Source organism: Megalopta genalis, chromosome 9 (assembly GCF_051020955.1).
Source record: "Megalopta genalis isolate 19385.01 chromosome 9, iyMegGena1_principal, whole genome shotgun sequence".
NCBI lineage: Eukaryota > Metazoa > Arthropoda > Insecta > Hymenoptera > Halictidae > Megalopta > Megalopta genalis.
This window is the reverse complement of record NC_135021.1, coordinates 18,642,815-18,664,307: the sequence shown is the minus strand read 5'-3', so window position 1 is coordinate 18,664,307 and position 21,493 is coordinate 18,642,815. Positions and strand designations below refer to the sequence as shown.

Sequence of the window (21,493 nt, the reverse complement as noted above, 5' to 3'; positions counted from 1 at the left end):
CGCGCCCGAACTTTCTTCCCGAAGTTCGAAGGTCTAGTTCCGCCGTCGCCGCCGACGTCGCCGGCGGCGCGACTGGTCCTCGCGTGTCGTAAAATTCTCGAAGATTACTCCGTTCGAAATATCAGTCGTCTGAACAAGATAAAACGGCAATTAATATTAACTTGAGCAACGTGTCGCGGCTTAGGGTAATAAAGATACCGGCGGCCCCGTATCTTCGCCGACATCGCCGCGCGACCATTGGCGTAGCCTTCGATCCGTGTTCACACGCACGCACGCACCTGCACACACACGCCGAAAACGCCGTCGTTCGCGATTCACCAAGCCCGCTTTGTCCGAGATCAGTTACGTCGAGGAACGGTAATCCTTCGAATTCGACAATTGTTGACATTTCAGAATTTTTCATTATTTTCACGCGACCTTTACTTTTACTCGGTGACGTCACACCGCCGAAGATGGAAGATCGTACGATTCCCCTGCGTCGAGACTTATCGGTTGTTTCGTCGTCTTTATTGTTTACAGGCGTTAATAGATCAATTTGATTATCTTTGCAACGAGTGACTTTGAATAATTCGTATCTCTTTTGAGGTGATTGAGAGGCGTTTCGAGCGAAATTTCTGGGATCATTTTTTCTTTTCAATTGCAATCCGTGTTGGCCAAGAAGTAATCTGATCGATGATTAATTGGTTATGATTAACGTGATGTCATGTTCGTGATTAATGATTACGATTACGCTGAGCGATCAAGTGATTCATGATCGACGAATCATTTGTGCAATCGAAGCGAATTTAATTGTTGATCATGACTGACGCAATAATAATAATAATAATAATATTATAATAACTATTATTATTCAATATATAATATAATATAATATAATATAATAAAACAAAACTATAATAATATAATAATATAATAATTCAATAATACAATAATACAATAGTATAATATAATAGTAATAATAATAATAATAATAATAATCATGCGATGATTATTTTACAGGTTATAATCAACTGAAAAATTTCATGTTGCGTTTTTTTAATAATAATTCTCTACATAGTTTTTAGAAAATCTGCGCGCATTCCGTTACTCGATGGCAGACCTTTTTTTATTTGGGCCCCTCATCGGGCCCTCATTTGGGCCCCGCTTGGGCTCGGGCCCAATAGCGACGAGAACAGTTACATTAATCATTCGTTCACGATTACAGATTACTGATTAATAATTACACAGATTAATCGACAGTGTAGTCAACAATTCTAATTTATTCATTATAGATTAATTATAGAGATTATTTATTATATTTATATATATATTTTATTTATTAAACATTCGACTGTTCAAATCGGATATTTCAATGAACGATTCTATTGTATTTTCGGATCGCAGAATAATTATGCATGTAATTTGCCGAGCGAGCGCGTTCGAACGAGTTCGCCTAATTCAAAACAAAACGCGGTCTGCGAAAGATAAGCCGCGAAACGAGGTTGGAGATTTTTTTAGATTTCTCAGCTGACGGCGGTTTGGTTCGTTTCACGTATTTCGCGTAAATAACTCACGATTTAAGTTCGAAACGCGACCCTTTCGCCGAGAAACTCTTTCTGTTATTTCCGTTTAATCGAGCGCAATCAACTTTGTTAGCAAGTCGCTGCCGCGCTTTAATCGATTTAATTCCAGTTTAATCAACTTAATCGAAGCTGTAATCTGTGTGTGTTCCGTTTCTTATAATTCACTTATTCGATTTCATTACGGTTTGCTTTGATTTTCTTTTCTCTTTTTTCTTTTTTTTTTTTGTTGAACTCCGCACCGGCGGTACTTTCGTTGTTTTGGATAATTAAGATGATTACTGGTCTTAATTCGTTCTTCGTTACTTTGTATTATTCAAATAGCGCGATTTAATAACGATTTCTTTTGAATCTGTTCCCGCAGGAAATACTGTCACATATTTTTTATATATATTATATTTATATTATACTATATTATACTATATTATACTACATTACATTACATTACATTACATTACATTACATTACATTACATTTACATTACATTACATTACATTACATTACATTACATTTACATTACATTACATTACAATTACATTACAATTACATTACAATTACATTACAATTACATTACAATTACATTACAATTAATTACATTACAATTACATTACAATTACATTACAATTACATTACAATTACATTACAATTACATTACAATTACATTACAATTACATTACAATTACATTACAATTACATTACAATTACATTACAATTACATTACAATTACATTACAATTACATTACAATTACATTACAATTACATTACAATTACATTACAATTATATTACAATTACATTACAATTACATTACAATTACATTACAATTACATTACAATTACATTACATTTACATTACATTATATCAATACAATTACATAATATATATTGTAAGATATTTCATTAACTATTTCCAATAGTTTTCCAACTATTTCCACAAAGATATAAATAAATAATAATCCAAATAACACTATTTTCTATCTCTACGACGTCAAATAAATCGTGGAATATAATTTCACACAAACAAAAATATCTCATCAACTATTCCCAATATTTATTCTTTATTTATTACTTCCAAATATTTTTGCGAAAGAACAACGACAGACTCGTTGGTAAAAATTCTCTAAAAAAAGTAAAACGATTAGTAAATAATTAAAGTCGACCAAATAATCGTCGTTCCAGCAGTTCTCGAAATTCAATAATTTCGTACGTCAGAATGTTTGCTGCTTTATATTTTCCCTCCTCCCCCGCACACAGATACTCCTGCACGAATTATGCCACGGTGATCCCGTATATATATACCGTATAGAGTGGATCTCGGCAGCAGGTTATTTATTGGCGGTACGCTGGCTTGAATCGAACCAAACCAACGGACCGTACTCCGTCTTCGGATTACATTCGAAACCAGCTGGCTCGCTGGAAGTTGCTTGCGAGAAACTAATAGGGGCAGTCACGTTTTCAAAATTAGGAATGAGCGAAAATAAAACAAGACGCGGTCGGAAAGAACCGTTCGTGAAATATCGCCGGATAACCGATCACGGAATACAGATTTTTGTGGTCCGTTGTTCCGTCATTTTTTTTATCACACTGATCGCATAATTACCGAGCATTGTGGCTTATGTTATTGGATCGATCGAAACGGGCGGAGATCACCGGAACCAGATTTTTGAAATATCAAATTTTTTTCATTAATTTCGTTAACGAAAATTCATAAATAAATCGAGTTAAATTCGTGAATACGTCTCGGACGAGTAAGGTCGGATAAAAAAGTTAAAGCATGAGACTTTTTTACTGTTTTCTTTTGTCATTCCAAGTGAGAGTAAAATTAAGAAAATGCATTCCTCTAAAAAGAAAATTCAAGTCATTTAGTACAGTTTGAAGACAAATTATCGCCTCCCTAACAGCGCCCCTCCCCCGCGACGCCCCGTTGGCGCTCACGTGTGTATCTGTCTCTTCGTACACACGGCATCCCTTCGTGTGTACAGGATGTCCCAAAATTATCATACGTCCGGGAAATTCCTGAGAGAGATTCCTGAGGTGATTCGAAGCAACTTTTTCCTTTACGAAAATGTTCTCCGAGGCACCGTTCACGAGTTATCAACGAAAAAAGCTGGACCAATGAGGGGCGAGCGCTCGGCTAGCGCGAGGCGGCCGCGCCAATCAACGGGACTGGGCTTCGCGCGGTCGTTGGCTCGGCCGCCACGCGCCAGCCGAGCGCGCCCCCTCATTGGCCACTGTTTTTCGTTGATAACTCGTAAACGAAGCCGCGGAGAGAAATTTTGTAAAGGAGAAAGTTGCTTCGAATCACATCGGGAATCTCTCTTGGGAATTTCATTTCTCTAAAAAGAAATTTCGAAAAAGAAAATTCAAGTCATTCAGTACAGTTTGAAGAAAAATTATCGCGTTTTAAAAGGTGTTCGAATACCTTCGCGTGCGACTGTACGTACAATTAACTCGGAAAATTCTTATTTTGCATAAGGAAGCAGCTTATATATTTCTTACTATTTTATTTTCGGTATATTGAAATTATTAATTAAGAAACACGAACTCTGATCAATTTTTCAGTCTCTCCCAACTCGATTAAGAACAATTTCTTTTATTTTCAGTATACCGAAATCATCGACCAAGAAACTCGAACTCCGATCAATTTTTCAGTTCTCTCCCAACTCGATTAGGACAATTTCAATCTGCATGAAAACGTCCGGCGGCGTACTTATTATAAATACTTGACGAAATAATGCTGAGTGGGGTCCTCCGTTCTATTTCTTCTGATTGTTACGGTGCACCGCCGATTGTTCTCCGTTTAATACACTCGCGACGCAAGTCCCTGCGAGACGCAATCAACGTGAGTGCAAAACGTGATAGCGCTTTCGCATGCGCGTTAGTATTATATAAACTGAACTCTGCACTTTTCTCGAATGAAGCCGCGGTGATTCCACGCTTCGAGTTTGTTATGGTTGTTGAGAATTTAATCGAATTCGATTCATGAAAAAAGAAACAATTTTGGATCAAATGTTAGGACAATAATACGATTTTTCTGCATTTTTGAATCATTTGTAGCTTATAAAATTTCGGTGTTTAATGTAAACTTATAAGACTTGTATTTTAAATTTTAAATTTAGATTTAAATAATAAAATTGTAGAAATTTAAATACTATGTTATTAATATTATATTAATAATGAAAAGAATAATAATAAATATATAAATATATTGATTATAAATGATATAAATATTATATTACTGTTAAATTTATATATTATTATTATTATTATTATTATTATTATTATTATTAAATTTAAATAGTATTATTATTGCTATTAATCAACGCAGCCGAATGAAAAATCATAACGCGAAGGGTTAACAATGGAACAAAATTCTAAACATCTTCGCACGATTCTGCATCATTGACCCGAGCATATCCGATCATCATATCAGCCGATCATCTCGCGAAATCGTACGCCATAACAAAACATCTCCACTCCCAAACGCAGATCCACCCTCTCAGAATGCCGGGCGCGTAGATATTAATTTAGCCGGTCGCCGTACGTTCACGGAGAAAGTTAAAAAAGGCCACTTGCGGGTCGGAGCACACGCGCGGCCCCGGCGTTCGCATAATTTCACCGGGAACTTTTTTTTTGTCGAGAGAGACGATCCTCCGAAGTAAGACGATAAAACTAATCTCGAGCACACCGGGGCAAACTTTCGGGGGAAGGAGCCAGTTGAAATATGCCGGAACGGGGTGGGGGTATGAAGCCGGTTTTCTGCATTAACGCTTTTCGGATCGTTCGTACGTGCTGGTACAGGTCGTTCATAAAGTTGCCCGCGCCTTGCAGCCCCATGCATAGATGCATATAAGGATCAGCGCGATGCTACATAATGCATCGCCGACGCCTCCCTAACAGCGCCCCTCCCCCCGCAACGCCCCGTTCGGCGCTCACGTGTGTATCTGTCCCTTCGTATACACGGCATCCCTTCGTGTGTACAGAGTGTCCCAAAATTATCATACGCCCGGGAAATTCCTGAGAGAGATTCCTGAGGTGATTCGAAGCAACTTTTTCCTTTACGAAAATGTTCTCCGAAGCACCGTTCACGAGTTATCAACGAAAAACGCTGGACCAATGAGGGGCGAGCGCACGGCTAGCGCGAGGCGGCCGCGCCAATCAGCGAGACTGGGCTTCGCGCGCTCGTTGGCTCGGTCGCCACGCGCCAGCCGAGCGCAGCCCCTCATTAGCCACTGTTTTTCGTTGATAACTCGTAAACGAAGCCTCGGAGAGAAATTTTGTAAAGCAAAAAGTTGCTTCGAATCACGTCGGGAATCTCTCTCAGGAATTTCCCGGACGTATAATAATGTTCGGACACCCTTTGTGGCCGAGTTTCAATATGGAATAAGAAACCGTTTTATTAGGTTCTTCGTCCAGCCATACTCCAGTGAAATTAGGGGCTTAGGACCGGAAGTTAGAGAATCGGCCGCATCGCGCCGCGGCTTCGTTAACCTCGAAAATAAAATTACGCGGGCCCGGGAGCCGCGTTCCAAGATGGCCGCTGTCGCTCGTACGGCGCGCTCGAGGAGGAGGGAGAGGGCGAGGAGGAGGGAGGGGAGGAGGACGAGGACGGCTCCTTTAATTCGCATGGTAATCGCTATCCGTGCTTTCGAATTTGCCGCCGCGCATAATCTCGCTCGCCTACGCTATCCCGGCCCGTGTTCCTCAACGGTGCGGTATATTCCTCGGTGTCCCGGTAATTGAGTATTTTCAGTAACGCAAGCCCCCGGGGCTCCGGATAATAGAATTGAAGATTCAACCTTGCCCCTGTTCCACGGTTTCACGATTTTACCTTCGCCGATTTAATCGCGCGCGAGCGACGCGCACATTTTCCGGCGCGGAAAATTCGGACGTTCCGGACGACGAAAATTATAAATTCTGAGATAATCGATTGTCGTGCGAAATTGCTGAATTGGTTTTTGTCGAGAAGAATAGGAAAATGCGTTGGTTCGCACTAAAAAGAGAAATTATATGATTTTTATATGAAAGAGAAAAATTGTTGTCCGCTTTATCTTTTGTCGAATGAAAACTTTTTGGCGGATTTTCATTAAGACGATTTATAAGACAGTTTATAAGATAATTTATTGTTAGATTGTCTTATTTATAAGATAATTTTTATAGGGCAATTTATTGTTAGGTTGTCTTATTTATAAGATAATTTTTATAAGGCAATTTATTGTTAGGTTGTCTTATTTATAAGATAATTTTTATAAGGCAATTTATTGTGCGCCTAATACTGAGTATATACTTTTGTCCGAAAGATTTCTTCGTTAATTTGTTGTCTTAAAGTGTGAAAATTCGTACTAATTCATCATAAAAGGAAAGAAAGAAGAAGAAAAGAAAAAAGAAAGAAAAAAGAGAAAATTCATCATATAATGATAAATATTATACTTATAATATATATAATTATATTATTTTATATAATCATATATCATTATTATATATACAATTATATAAACAAACGCCGCGAGATTTTCCATGTTCACCAAGTTCACCTTAGTTCACCTTAGATAAAACCATCCCCTAAAAAACAGCAGCAACGCCGGTCCTCTCCGAATCCTCCGTTTAATTGCCGAAACCGCGCCGTACGATTGTCGTCGAACTCGCCGATAGCAAACGCGGGGCTGGTGGAGGGTGGGGAGGGGTGGGTGGGGGGGATCAAGGAATCAGAAACGACGCGATGGTTTCGTTGTTGCATTCCCGTCGCAGGTCCGTCGTGTATTTGTACGCCGGCTGTTTTCGGGGGTGGCAGAGCAAAAGGGACTCTTAAAATACTCCGTGGAGCGTCTAAATCATGGAGGCTTAGTTGCCGTCGTGCGAGCAGGAATTACCTACCCTTACTTCAAAGTGGCCTGCAGGTGCGGGCTCTCCGTTTCGGATCTTCTACCACGACAGAACGTTGAATGATGTGTCAGTTGCATTTAACGGTGGCCCGCGCGCGTGCTCGTCTCCTCCGACTCGACTATCTGCTCGTTTTTTTACGAACAGACGCACACACGTATTTCACCCTCCGGCTCTCGTGTTATACTTTGTCCCTTGTTTGCAGGATATTCTCAGAGAGAATGTTCGATTCGAGCGGATTCGCGACCGCCGAGTAGCGCTTTTCTTTTTCGACTGTTTCGTCTGATCTGCCGGGAAACGTTATGAGAATTCGCCGTTTTTACGCGAAATTTTCGTCGGTGCTCGAAGAATCTTCGGTTTTCTGAACGATTCGGTGAAAAACGTTTGGAAACGAATGTTCGTGACACCGGTCCCAAAATTATGGTATTTCCGGGAAATGTTCGTGAGGTCGGGTTCCTGAGCCCGTTTGAAGCAACTTTTTCCTTTACGAAAATTTTCTACGAGGCATCGTTTACGAGTTATTGAGGAAAAACGCCGACCAATGAGAGGCGTGCTTGCCTAGCGCGCCAGGCGGCGCTAGGCGGCGCTAGGCGGCCGAGCCAATGAGCGGAACTGGGCGTTGCGCGCTCGTTGGCTCGGCCGCCGTGCGACAGCCGAGCTCGCCTCTCATTGGCCAGTGTTTTTCGTTAATAACTCGTAAACGAAGCGAATTTTCTTTCTACTTAAAATAATTTTAATAAAAGTTGAAATTAATACATCAACATTCTTAATATCTTTTTATTTGTTCGCAATCTGACATTTCACCTAGCAATTTTAATCAGAAACACTCAATTTCAATCACGTTTGAAATGACATTACCTGAAATATCATTTTAAACAGCATAATATTTTATTTCACATCTACTCGAATAAAAAGCAAACTAAACGAAATAATTCATTATTATCGAATCACTGTCACCAAAAACGAATCGATATCATTTCTCCTTCCATTGAAAAAACAATTCCAAACGAACGACCTCATCAACAGTTATTTCTTATTTCACAAAAAAGAAGAAATCAAATTCGCCCAAGCCTAAAAAAAAACGTTCTAAAAGCCGTTCCAAAGGGTGTCAAAAAATGTTCTAAAAATTCGCCCTCTTCGTACAGCATCCACGATCGCGCGAATCGTCAATCGGTCTCTCGTTCTCCAACCAAAAAAGACTCCTCCAACCACCGCCGAAACATTCTCCATCCAAATAATACATCAAAACTACCCTTCCCTCGGAAGTCGGTATAAACCCGCGTGCCCAATATTCGACCGGAAAGACAGTCTGTATCTTCGAAAACCGGTTCCCTCGAACAACAATAATCCTCTCACTAAACTTCTTCCTCGACGTTCCGCGCGCGCAAGCACGTCAAAAAAAAGAACACGTATCGCGAGAATGAGAAAAGGCAGGCAGTCGAATAAGGGGTGCGAGGGGGTGAGCCTGGGTCGAGAAAAGGGCGGCTCGACTCTGCGAGGCGAGGCGAGGCGAGGCACAGCTCGACTCTGCGAGGCGAGACGAGGCGAGACGAGGCAAGGCGAGACACAGCTCGACTCTGCGAGGCGAGGCGAGGCATAGCTTGACTCTGCGAGGCGAGGCAAGACGAGGCGAGGCGAGGCACAGCTCGACTCTGCGAGGCAAGACGAGGCGAGGCGAGGCACAGCTTGACTCTGCGAGGCCAGACGAGGCGAGGCGAGGCGAGGCGAGGTACAGCTCGACTCTGCGAGGCCAGACGAGGCGAGGCGAGGCGAGACAAGGCGAGGCGAGGCGAAGCACAGCTCGACTCTGCGAGGCGAGGAGAGACGAGGCGAGGTGAGACGAGGCACAGCTCGACTCAGGGAGACGAGGCGGTCGCAGAGAAACGAGGAGAGACCCTGGACATCCGAAGGCAATGGCCCTCTTCAGTAACATCGCCCTCTTCGAGAGCGAAGCAACCCTCCTAGGCCACCGCCACCGCCACCGCCGCCGCCTTTTCCGACCTACGAACCACCGGCGCCTTCCCTTTTCGCTCGTTGAATCTAATTACACCCGCGAAGACCCAGCCCTCCTCTTACTACCCCTAAAGCTGCTGGTAAGAGGGACACAGGAAAGGTGGATGGCTGGAAGACGAGGGGGTGAGAGGGGGGTGCGGGAGGGACGGTCGAATGGCGAACGGGGTGAACGACGAAGAAGGAGAGAGAGAGAGAAAGAGGGAGAGAGAGAGAGAGGGAGAGACTCTCCTCGGCCGTCGCCGAGAGAGGAGCGTGGAGAGAAGCAGAGAGCGTTGCCAGGCGACGGGAGCCATCTTGGAGGGTTGCAGCCACTAATGGCCTAATGAATTTAATGGAGGCTTCCCGGCATAAAGTAGCAGGAGAACTGAGAATCGAGCCGGAGAATAAGAGGGACGGAGCGAGGAAGCTTCCCGGGGACGCGAGAATGAAAGAAAGGAACTCGTCGTCGTCGTCGTCGTCGTCGTCCGACGTCGTTCTCTTCTACGCTTCTCTCTAATTTTCTACGCTGAAGTACGCTCCGACGGGGACCGGAAGAAGAGAAGAAGCGAGAAAGAACGATCTGGGAGGGAAGGAGACGCTAAGGGATACACGTTTAAGGTCAAAGGTTCCCTGCTAACCGAACGCAACGAGAGGCCGGATTTTCTCGATTAATTGAGGGGTGAGTGGATGTCGCCGGAGCTACGCGAACGTACTCGCGATTATGCTAGTTCTGTTGGAGTCGTGGGCCACCGGTGTTGAAACCGAAGCCTAATTTTTTAGGGGATGCTCGCGATGCTCTCTGATTTGTTGGCGAAACGAGAATTCGAGGATAGATTATTCTTGTTTTATTATTAACTAATTTAGAGGGTACTGGAAACGCGTGAACCTAAATGCGGGCAATTTAGGGGAAATTTGTGCGGTATTGGTTACTGTTTGTATTAATTCCACGAGAGATAATTCTTGATTTATTATTATCTAATTTAGGGTAGCGTGATGGTACTGATTTAGGGGACTAATTTAGGGGAAATTTGTAAGGTATTGGTTGCTCTGTTTTTTTTTTTATTATAATTTGAACTCGAGTGGCGACTCCGAGGCGTTAGTAAAAATTGCTATAGTATTTTTCTAAATAATTGTTATAGTATCGGACTAAAATAGTATGTGAAATTGCAATTGTTAAAATTGCAAGATTAATTAAAAATCGTATAATTCATTACGATTAATAAATGATGTTTAACCCTTTGGACTCCAGTGGCGACTCTGAGACGTTACTAACAATTGCTATAGAATGGCGAAAATAGAGTAAAAAGTAATAAAATGACGAGAATAAAGTAAAAAGTAATGAAATGATGAGAATGAAATAATAAGTAATAAAATGAAAATAGAGTAAAAAGTAATGAAATGACGAAAATAGAGTAAAAAGTAATGAAATGACGAAAATAGAGTAAAAAGTAATGAAATGACGAAAATATTAATAAATGCCCTGCAACCATAAGCCGCACGATGAAGATAAATTTTGAATTGAAACACACACATATATACACACCTGCGCTCGACCGGCCCATCGAAAGGGTAGTTTACTCATTGATAACGAGAGCGCATATGATGTGAGATTATTGTAAAGATACGAAAGTCAAAGCGACAGTTGTATCGCGCGTCGCGTCTATTCGCGAAGGGTAATGAGAGACGCGCGGTGTATCTATCGTTTTAATTGGCTTGACCGGTGTTATTTGCGCAGCACTTACGCCACTTTTCATGCAATCTCTGGCAAGAAATATACACACACGAGTCGTCCAATATTTAAACGGAAAACGATTACATTATACCGAATCGGTTTCTTTCTTTTCTTTTTTTCGTTCGCAACAAGTACGAAGTTGAGCAGATAATTCATTCATTCAGCTCGAAATTGATTCCAGAGAATCGAAGATTGTATCGTTTCTAGCATATCTTACGACTTCAAGGATATATATTTGAATAAATCGAAGAGAAAAAATACTTTACGGTATATTATATATAATTAGCTATTATATTATATTATTATATGATACTATAATATAATAAGTAATTATTATTAATTATATTATAATATTATATTATAACTATAATAATATTATTATATAATGTTATATTATAATATATTATAATATTATTAATAAGTAATATACCGTAAAGTATTTTTTATAGTATTAAGTATTATAAGTATTATTATATGATATTATATCATATTATATATACGATATTATATGATATTATATGATATATAATAATATATAGTAATATATAGTAATATAATAGTAATATAATAATATATAATAATATATACTATATAATACATAATAATGGGGGTATAAAATTAGTAATAAAAATGAATAAAAAAAATTTTATTTTTTATTATATATATATATCATTTTTTTATCGACCGTATTTTAAAAGCGTTGCGATCTTTGATCCTGGAAAGAATTAAACGGCACGAGTGCACGCTGAGAAATGGAATGTTCGGGAAACCTTAAGCATATCGATTCGCCCCAGAAACGCGGACAAGAGACCGAAGTACGTGACGGATGAAGTTCCGCTTCTTACCGAGGATCTATCCGCTTAAAATCTGCCATTTCTGGGAACAAACTACGGACGGCGAGATAATGGATTGTTTCGTGGAGACGCGTTCGTTCGGTCGCGGATAAAATTATTCCGAAAGATTCGGTGCCGTGAAAATTCAATTGTTGTCGTTCGAATGTTGACAAAAAATATTTATCAAAGTCAAAAATGTTGTCACGGCTAGACAATAGATTCTTATGCAAAATGAAATATTAATTCGCATCAATTGCAGAAACTACGTCGTCGGCGAGTCCAATGCGTGTTGATGCAAAAGTTAATGCAAAAAAAGATACTGTTCCATTCGTATCGAACGCAGAAACAACTATAGTCCGCTCGAAACTGATCCTTTCTCGAAAATCTTGCGTGAAACTTGGAGAATCGAGCCATTTATTTCGAAAGTGGCCTAAGTTCGGTTAAAATTAGTAATAAAAATGAATAAAAAAGAAATTTATTTTTATAACATTTCGACTGAATTTTATTAGGTGTTCGAACACTTACGCTGCACGAAAATTCCTTTCTATTTTATAGTTCGACATTTATACATGGTGTCCGAAAATTATGGCATTTCCAGAAAATATGAGGTTCCTGAGTTCATTCGAAGCAACTTTCTCCTTTACAGAAATGTTCTCCGAGGCATCGTTAACGAGTTATATAACTAATGTCATCATGCACACAGACGCAACTAATTACAATTATTATTATTATTATTAGACCATCCAGCGAAGGGGATGATTAATTTCCCGACTACCGAAAAAAAAAACACTTTTTCGAGCCAAGCACCGGCGGCTCCAATTAAAACGGCTTTAATTGCGAGCAAAAAACAAAATCGATTACCGGAGAGCCATGCAGCGATTTCGCGGGCACACACTTTGGCCGCCTGCTAATCCAGTTCCGGCGAAGAGAAGATCAAGGCCCGGCCGAAGGAAGTACATAAAGAATGACAAGTCCGGTTTCTTCTTTCGACAGGGCGAGAGAGAAAGAGAGAGAGTCACGGTAAAGATGAGTCGAAAGAGGGAGGCATTGCGTCCGGAAAATAAAGGAAAGTAGCGGCGGTAATCCAGAGCGCGGACCAGGGTCTTACCGAGGCTTCTACGGATGTTTATTGAGTCGGTACGCGCACGCGCTACATGCAACACTATCATCTCATCTCATCTCATCTCATCCGGCCTCGTCTCATCGCCCGTGTACCGTCCGACCGGCTCTTCTGTCCCCCTCCCCCTCACGCCCTTTTCCCTCTGATTTTTCCCGCCCTACACTTTTCATTTTCTCCCGCGTCTCCTTCCCGCGTTCGCTTTTCCGCGGCGCGGCGGATTCTTTCTTTTCTAGTTCGCTCGTGTCCCCACGTTCCTTCTCCACAGGCCCGCTTTTCCACCAGCTTCCATCCACGCCTGCCTCGCCAGTTTCTTCTTCGTCTTCTTTCTGTCTCGTCGCGTCGTCCGTCCGCCGCGCTCATCCGCGCGCGCGGATGTGCCGCCAGCGAGACCATCCGCCGCTTCCCCCACTCCCGCGCCATCGCGACGTCCATTCAATCCTATCTCATCCGCTGCGGGTTATCCGGGAACTGGCGCCCCTTCTACTGGCTTCCCTTCCGGCTGGCAGCTTCATTCATTTCTGCGGGCGGAAAGAGAAATCGTGTCGAACCTGGTCGAACGCTGGTTTTAGATTGTATAGGCATTAGCTTTTTTTTATAAATAAATATATAAATATAATATATATTATATATTAATTAATATATATATTCTAATGGCAATTGTTATAGGAATCCTGGGGATCCTTTTCGGCCAAAAACTGAGTTAAGTGAGATTTTACAGTGTCGTCGTCATTAAAAGTTTTACCACGAAGGGAGTTGTCCAGGGATCGAAATAAGTGGTAATCCGATGGCGCGGATCAGGGCTATATGGTGGGTGTAACATCAATTCCCAACCAATATCCATCAATTTTTGCCGAGTGGACAAAGACGTGTGCGGCCTAGCATTGTCCTGCTGGAAAATGACACCTTTACGATCGACCAATTCTGATCGCTTTTCCTTGACCGCTGCATTCAATTTGTCCAGTTGCTAACATTCACGGATAATAAAAAATAAGATAATAATAATAATAATAATAATAATAATAATAATAATTTTATAATATATAACATTTACGGATATCATAAAAATGGGAATGAGTGACATCTATAACTGAAATCGGCAATTACTTAGTTGCCAACCCAATATTTCTCGTAATTCACTCCGCGCAGCCATAGCAACATCGCGACATCGAGTCGCGAGACTGTCGTTAAAATCTGGCAAAGCAGCGAGTGAAGTGCCCGAGTAAGGGCCAGGCGAATGAGTAAATGAAACCGCTTTTACGGTTAGGAGATTAGTCGTTGGATTTCGGCGCAATCGCGGCGATTACGCGCCTTATAATATTTTAGTACAAGCGATTAAAGGATTCGTTTCACGACTGATTCGAGGTTTCCCTCGGCCCTTTCCCTGCGCCTCGTATAATATACGATTGCTTTCGATTTTGTACTGCTTAGGGGCACCGTCTTTATGAATCATAAATTCCGTTCTTCCTAGTTAGTTGTCGTTAATTGTTACCCGTAACCTCAAAATAAATATCGTTAATGATTTTATTTTGACAACGACGTATTAAGTGCATAGAAATGGTCATTGGAAGATTTGGTTTTGTTTACAGAAACGTTAAAAATTAATAACAAAATAATTTCATTCAATAATCACATTTTTGTTTAAAGAAACATTAAAAATTAACAGCAAAATAATATCATTAATAATTTAACCTTGACAATACCAGATCGAACATGTAAAAATATTATTTAATTGCTGTGCTTTTGATTTGTTTTCGGACGTAATGAACTGTTCTAATTCTATTCTAATCTAATGTAATTAATTAATTAATATATATCAATTAATTTGAATATCTCTTTAGACTAAATTCGTTTCAATTGCGAGAACAACTTTTGAATAACGTGTTACAGTTCCGGCGAGAACGAGCCATTTCCGTCTTCCGGCACAGCGTGAACCATTAAATCATCGTGCGGCACGTTTACATAACCTCCCTTCGTTAGAAATTGAGAGTTTCAACAAAAGTGTTTGAATGTAACGAAGAGGTTCGCGATGATGAGTGGCGCGGGGGAGAACACCGAAGCGAAGAAGAATAGGTAGCAAGAAATGCGGAGTAGGGTGATTCCGACCCAAGGCCTCTAAGTAGTGAGATTAAGTGCTACGTAAATTCTTCCGGCGGCCTGCTTTCCCTCCCTTGGATAAAGAATCGCCGTTTGGTTAGACGCATCGCCAACGAAGAAAAAGTGAAAGTTCTCCGCCGGAAAATCGCCGGGCCGGTTCTCGTGTCGGTCCTCGTAACACGTATAACACGTATTTTTCACCGAATTGTAAATATTTTCTTCAGCCGAATATCTTAGTGGTTCACAGAGAAGTTCTCATCCCCCCTTTTTTCTTTTACAAATAATCGATGCGATGGATAGATATAGAATTTTTAATTTTAAATGTTTTTTCAATGGTTAAACGTTTCATGAAAATTAACCCATTTACATCATTTATCGTTGAGTGTGTATTAATGTATTCAATAGTGAGTGTAAATAATGTATTTGATCAAATTAAAATGAGAAGTTGAAATTTATGATATTATTTGTTTATTCAATGTGCTTGCATCTCGCAAACGACGATAGTTATAGGTTTGGATGAAAAAGTTAAAAAACATGGATTTTCTTTTGTTTCGCGTCATTTCAAGTAATAGCAAAATTTAAAAAAAGAAAAAGGGTCAACACGTATTTATATCCCTGTCTGTATCATTTGTTTATATTATTTATATTATTTATTATTTATATATATATATATTATATATATATATTATTATTTATATTATTTTTATAGGCTCGTTTTTCAAAAACGTCCACGTTTATAGCCACCATCGTTTCTTATTATAATGCCTAAACCTGTATATAATATTATTCGAATATTATTCGACTTGCGTCATCTATAGTGTAACCTCCAAACTCGCAGACAAATTCTATCGACGGTCACAAACATTACAGGCATTACATTTTATGCCCGACATTGCATGCAATGCTTTTTTGTAATACTATAACACTGTAAAGCTTATAAAATTAACGTTGTAAATATCTATCTGTAGAAACGTGTATAAAACTGTTGCTACATATGTACCATATATATAATCCATAAAATATATAGTCCATAAAAACTGACCATAAAAATAATTACATTTTATATTATATTTCTGAGGCACATGTTTCATAAATACGATTTTCCGCCATCCAAATGTTCGCGTCGAATACACTTATTGCCTAAATATAATATTCAACACTCGTAGTAGAAATGAGATATATAATATATTCGCTTCTTGCTAATGTACCCGAGTTTGTGAACTGTCGGTAACGCTGGGCGCGACACCGAAGCGGTAAGAGGACTCTCTAGAGCACTCTAGAGCGATCTAGAGCCCAGCAAAGCTGAGAGACAGAAATGTCCATAAGATGCAATGTCTGCAATGTATTCTAAGTCTGTGCCACTGATTTTGAACAATGTCGGTATTTCAGATCGTGCGACACGAAACCGCATATAGTGATTGGTCTATATACTCATCGTCGCTGATGAAGCAGTAAAAAATAAGACGAGCAATAATTATCAATAATTTACCAAATATTATTCGGCAAATCTTTGATAATATGCTATTGGGTTATTGCAGGTTATTGCTGCTGGTATTATTTATTGTAGGTTATTGCTTATTACGTGCGTGGAAACTGTGAAATATGCGAAACCGATACAATTAGTTTTTTTTTATAATCAAACGAACACCGTTCGAATTTCAGTGTTTTATTAGCGTTGAAAAATTTCTCGATCTTCGATATCTCGTTAATCGATGAAAAGTGTATTTCAGTGCGCCACCTACGAAACGTATACTTTTTAGATGAAAAGAGAGCAGCGCAAGCTGTTTCCTTCGCTAGGGGTATGGTATGTACATACCACGGTTGATTGCAAGAGGATCCTGGATGTTGTGAACGCAGAGTTACTTGATAAATATTTTTGGACAATGCATATCTCCGTAGTGGAGAGATATTAAACTAAAGATCTACCGGCGTCGGACTTAGGAAACCTCGTAATGCATAACGAATCCGTTGTATTCTACGAAAGAACTGTCCTGTAGGATTTTTGAAACTAAACACATTTTGATCGTGCCTTAGGCCGTTCGTTCGTTCGGTCTGGCAACAAGACCTCTCAGATCTTCCCTGTTCTGTTGACATGGCGGTCGTCGAGGAATTTGATTATTTGTGTCGTTTATGCGCGACTAAGACTGGTATTCTAATGGGATTACCGATCTTCGAAGCCGGTGATCAAATGCGTAACATTGACAAGAAAATAGCCGCGTGTTTGCCAGTGCAGGTAAAATCATGCGTAAAGACAGAGGTCCGATTTCACTGCAGTCTTTTAGTGCTCTGCCTTCACCCCCCTCTTCCTAATTTAACTATAAATAGAGAAAGAAAATTGGTGCAAGGTTTCATGATCTTGTAACAATGGTCAGGATGGCTATTAGTTTCGACTACATGCAGTTTAAACGAAGACTATGTTATTAGCTTGTAGATATCTTAACGGAAAAAGAATATTGTGTTTGTTAGCTAAATTAATTGTTTTCAGGTGTCTATGACTGATCAGTTGCCAAAAGTGGTCTGTGAGGAATGTGCATATAAATTGGATCAATTGTTTGATTTTCGAGAGAAATGCTTACATACGGAAGGAATGTTCATGGAAATGTTGAAGGCAATTGCTAAAGAAGAGGTTGTTCACATAACGAAGCATGATTTGGACGAAGTTGAAGAAATGAAAAGAATTCAAAGGGACATAGATAGAATACAAAATAATATGGACAACGTTCAAAATCCTCGCGAGACATCTGAGACTACTATACACACGATGCAAGTTATGGATGAAATGGACTTGGCAGGTGGTGAACAGGTTGTTACGCAAGACGAAATAGGACAACAGGATACTAGTATCGAGGTTACAGGTATCGACTGTTTAGACGGTGATACAGTTAGAATGGTCAACGAGCACATACGAGAAGTAAATACATCAATAAATTCTATTCGGCTATATCGTGTTCGTTCGAATAAACAAGATTTCGTTTGTTATAATAATTGTTAAAGCAAGAACATAATGTCTCCCATTATACTCTGTGCATCTATAATTTATTTGTACAATGATATTTCAGGTTTCCAATCATCAAATAGCTGTACATTTAGAAGGAGATATGACTGTAGTTGGAAATTTAACGGTGAGCGATCATTTGGGTCAGTTAGGAATAAACTATGTGACTTCGATAACTCCTGAAGATCAAAATCGAGAACAAATAGTACATTACTGTGAAAATGTAAAATTTGAGTCTGTACCGATAAAAGAAGAATATCACAGACTGCAAGAAAGATTAAATGCAGAAGAATCTACAAATGTACTTGAAAACAATGTAAGATATGTCGATATAATAATGAACTTGTGCAGAAAAATAGATTTAAACAATGAAATTTATATAATAATTTTAATCTACAGACATCGCACAGTGATTTTCCTCCAACTCATTCGGAAGCTGATAGTGATATAGAAGAAACACGTGTTGTGGAGACTGAAACTTCTACACACTCGACTACTCAAACAGAGGAGACTTTAGCGTCTACGAGTCAAGTAACAACTGGAAATTCAGAAATATTAGTAGAATATACAAAAGGTGCAAAGAATTCATTATTAGAATCTACATTAAGTAATCCAACAATCGACGAAACAGGTTCTCATTGGTATGTGTGTCCATTCTGTAATGAAGCTATTTTAGGTTCGAATAATATGGTAGCACACTTCGAGCAGTACTTTGTTTGCTGTTCGTGTGGTTTAAGTTATACAAACATAGATGCGTTGAATGTACATAAAGAAAGTTGTGATATACATAAAAGTAAAACACTCGTTAGCGAAGTACAAGACAAAGAATCAGAATTGTCATTACCTCAAAATGGTGTGGACACGAATGAACAAAAGAAACAAGCACCGGTAAGGCAGAGATGGACTCCAAAAGTTTGCACCCATTGTGGGAAACAATACAGAACAAACTATAAACTGCAAGAACATATGCGAAAACATACTGGTGAAAAACCTTTTCAGTGTGTTACCTGTGAGAAAGCATTTAGAAGTAAGATAGGACTTGCACAACACACAGCTACGCACACAGGGCAGTTCGATTACAATTGTTCTACATGCGGCAAAGGTTTCCAGTCGAAAAGTTACCTTGTTCTTCACCAAAGAGTGCATTCAGACTTGAAGCCGTTTCCATGCAACACGTGTGGGCAACATTTCAAAACGAAACAATCTTTATTGGATCATCAGAATAGACATCTCGGTGTGAAACCGTACGTGTGTGAAATTTGTGGTAGAGGTTTCATAACTAAAGGACTTTGTAAAAGTCATCAGAAAATACATTCGGGAATGGATAACCGACAATATCCGTGTGTAGTATGCAATAAAATGTTCGTTAGTAAAAGCTATCTTAACACACACCTGCGCATTCACACTGGAGAAAAACCATACTTATGCGAGGTTTGTGGGAAAGGTTTTTTAACACGAGTTGATCTCAAAATTCATTCAACGATGCATACCGGGGAGAAAAGCTTTAAATGTGATATGTGTGGAAAGGTGTTCGCTAGAAGGGCCGCATTGCGATGTCACAGAAGATTGCACACAGGAGAACGACCGTACAGATGCGATATCTGTGGAAAAACGTTCACGCAGTTTACTCCTATGGCTATTCATAAAAGACTGCATACCGGAGAACGACCGTACGAATGCGACGCTTGCGGTAAAACGTTCGTATCCAGATCGACCATGATGTGCCACAAAAAAAAACATCATGCCACGCAACCTATGAAAAAAGAAGAACCAGTTCCTCGTCAGAATGAAGTGAAAAGTGTATTACCAGCTGAAATTGTGCTTCGAGATTCCCAAGAAGGAATTCAGATTACAGCTGATTGAATTTTGAAAATTCAACAACAAAACGAAAGAACTAACAAATTCTGAAGTTGATACAGACAACATATAATAGGAAAGAATATATTGAGTCTGCATTTTATAAGAAGCGGCTTTAGTCACCATAATGTATTCCTTTACTGTAGCATATATGTTAAAAACTGTACGCAAAGAATATATTTTCGAGAATTCTTTGTAAGGGGTAAAAATATGTTTTCTAAAAATTACACACAAACACGAGAAAAGGAGTGAAATTGAACCAATCGCTTATATTTCCTTTTTATATCGGTAATAAATATTTTACCGAATTATCTTCGTCGATACTTTTAAATTATCTACTTTTTGTATTGTATTACAACAGATGTTTGCAGATGAATGGTTGCTGTTAATTGAGCCACAAAAGTGTATGCATATACATATGTATGTGCGCATATGTATAAAATGTATTTATGCATACATACGTATATGTATATAGCTATAACTATGTAGTCAACTTAACAATAAGTTATGAAAAGAAATACGTATGTTATAATCGCTTCAGTCTACGATATTATAGTCTTTTACTTACAATAATCAATTTTTCGAATGATGCATATTAAAATGCTTCTTAATATAGAAATCTATAATAAATAATATTTGTGTTTTGTTTTAGCAAAAGAGCTCAATTATTTGATCAATTTTACGCAAATGAATATCATTGAATCAATATCAATGAATTTATAATTTATTTTTTAAATGTGTTTCCTAAGAAATGCAATCACGGTATTACTCATAAAACAACATGAATCATATTTATTTAAAAACAAAAATCAATTATGTTAACGTATGAACAGATCAAACACAGAATATATATTTACCCTTCGTATTTTACGTGTATTAAAAACATTGTTAAAAATATTATTGGAGAATTATCAAAAGAATTAGATAATGCAGCTTTTACCGACTATAATAAAAGAAACATGATTATAATAAGAAAAACGAAATATTTTCTTATTAATATTAGCAAAATGTTAACGTATTATTTAAATAAATCAAAGGCTGATAGCTACGGTTACTATACAAGGAATACTATAAAAACAAAAAAGTGATTATATCTCGTCAGTGGCGTTTCAGCGATTCTCTTTCAAATGGAACAGCTTTCAGCACTACACAAAGTAGAAATTGTGATATATTATTATTATAAATGAAATGATTACATTATTTGTAAATTTGTGATGATTGTAATATTATTATTCACAAACCCTCTCGATATAAAATACAAAAACTTTACAGTCAACTTTGTGAAGTTATTTTAAATGTACATCATATCCCCTATTCACGTTATTTATATTTTTATTTCTCAATATGTTAGAAAGAGAGAGAGAGAGAAGTAACAAATAAATTATACCTTGTACGAAAAGCTTTTGTTTATTTTGATAAGCAAATAAGGGAATA

General features: G+C 38.8%; 1 protein-coding gene across 7 annotated transcripts; it reads left to right on the top strand.

Annotated features, from left to right (window-relative positions):
- The first annotated feature begins 16,727 nt into the window (after window positions 1-16,727).
- Window positions 16,728-21,335, top strand: LOC117224833 (uncharacterized). 7 transcript variants are annotated; one of them, XM_033477995.2, is made up of 5 exons: window positions 17,019-17,156; window positions 17,242-17,440; window positions 17,693-18,118; window positions 18,267-18,518; window positions 18,602-21,335. In XM_033477995.2, exons 2-5 carry the CDS (start codon window positions 17,300-17,302, stop codon window positions 20,063-20,065), a joined length of 2,283 nt encoding a protein of 760 aa, XP_033333886.2. In that variant the 5' UTR covers window positions 17,019-17,156; window positions 17,242-17,299; the 3' UTR covers window positions 20,066-21,335. The 7 variants fall into 7 exon arrangements, with proteins under 7 accessions (XP_076380735.1, XP_076380733.1, XP_076380732.1 ...); XM_076524620.1 differs by lacking the exons at window positions 17,019-17,156; window positions 17,242-17,440 and adding an exon at window positions 16,728-16,745; XM_076524618.1 differs by lacking the exons at window positions 17,019-17,156; window positions 17,242-17,440 and adding an exon at window positions 16,940-17,011.
- The last annotated feature ends 158 nt before the right edge of the window (window positions 21,336-21,493 follow it).

Excerpts from the sequence above, each read along its gene's own strand:
- LOC117224833 (XM_076524617.1), top strand. The coding sequence starts at position 17,300 with ATGGCGGTCGTCGAGGAATTTGATTATTTGTGTCGTTTATGCGCGACT. Across the intron at positions 17,441-17,692 it reads CCGCGTGTTTGCCAGTGCAG|GTGTCTATGACTGATCAGTT; the intron begins GTAAAATCATGC and ends AATTGTTTTCAG. Across the intron at positions 18,119-18,266 it reads TCAACGAGCACATACGAGAA|GTTTCCAATCATCAAATAGC; the intron begins GTAAATACATCA and ends ATGATATTTCAG.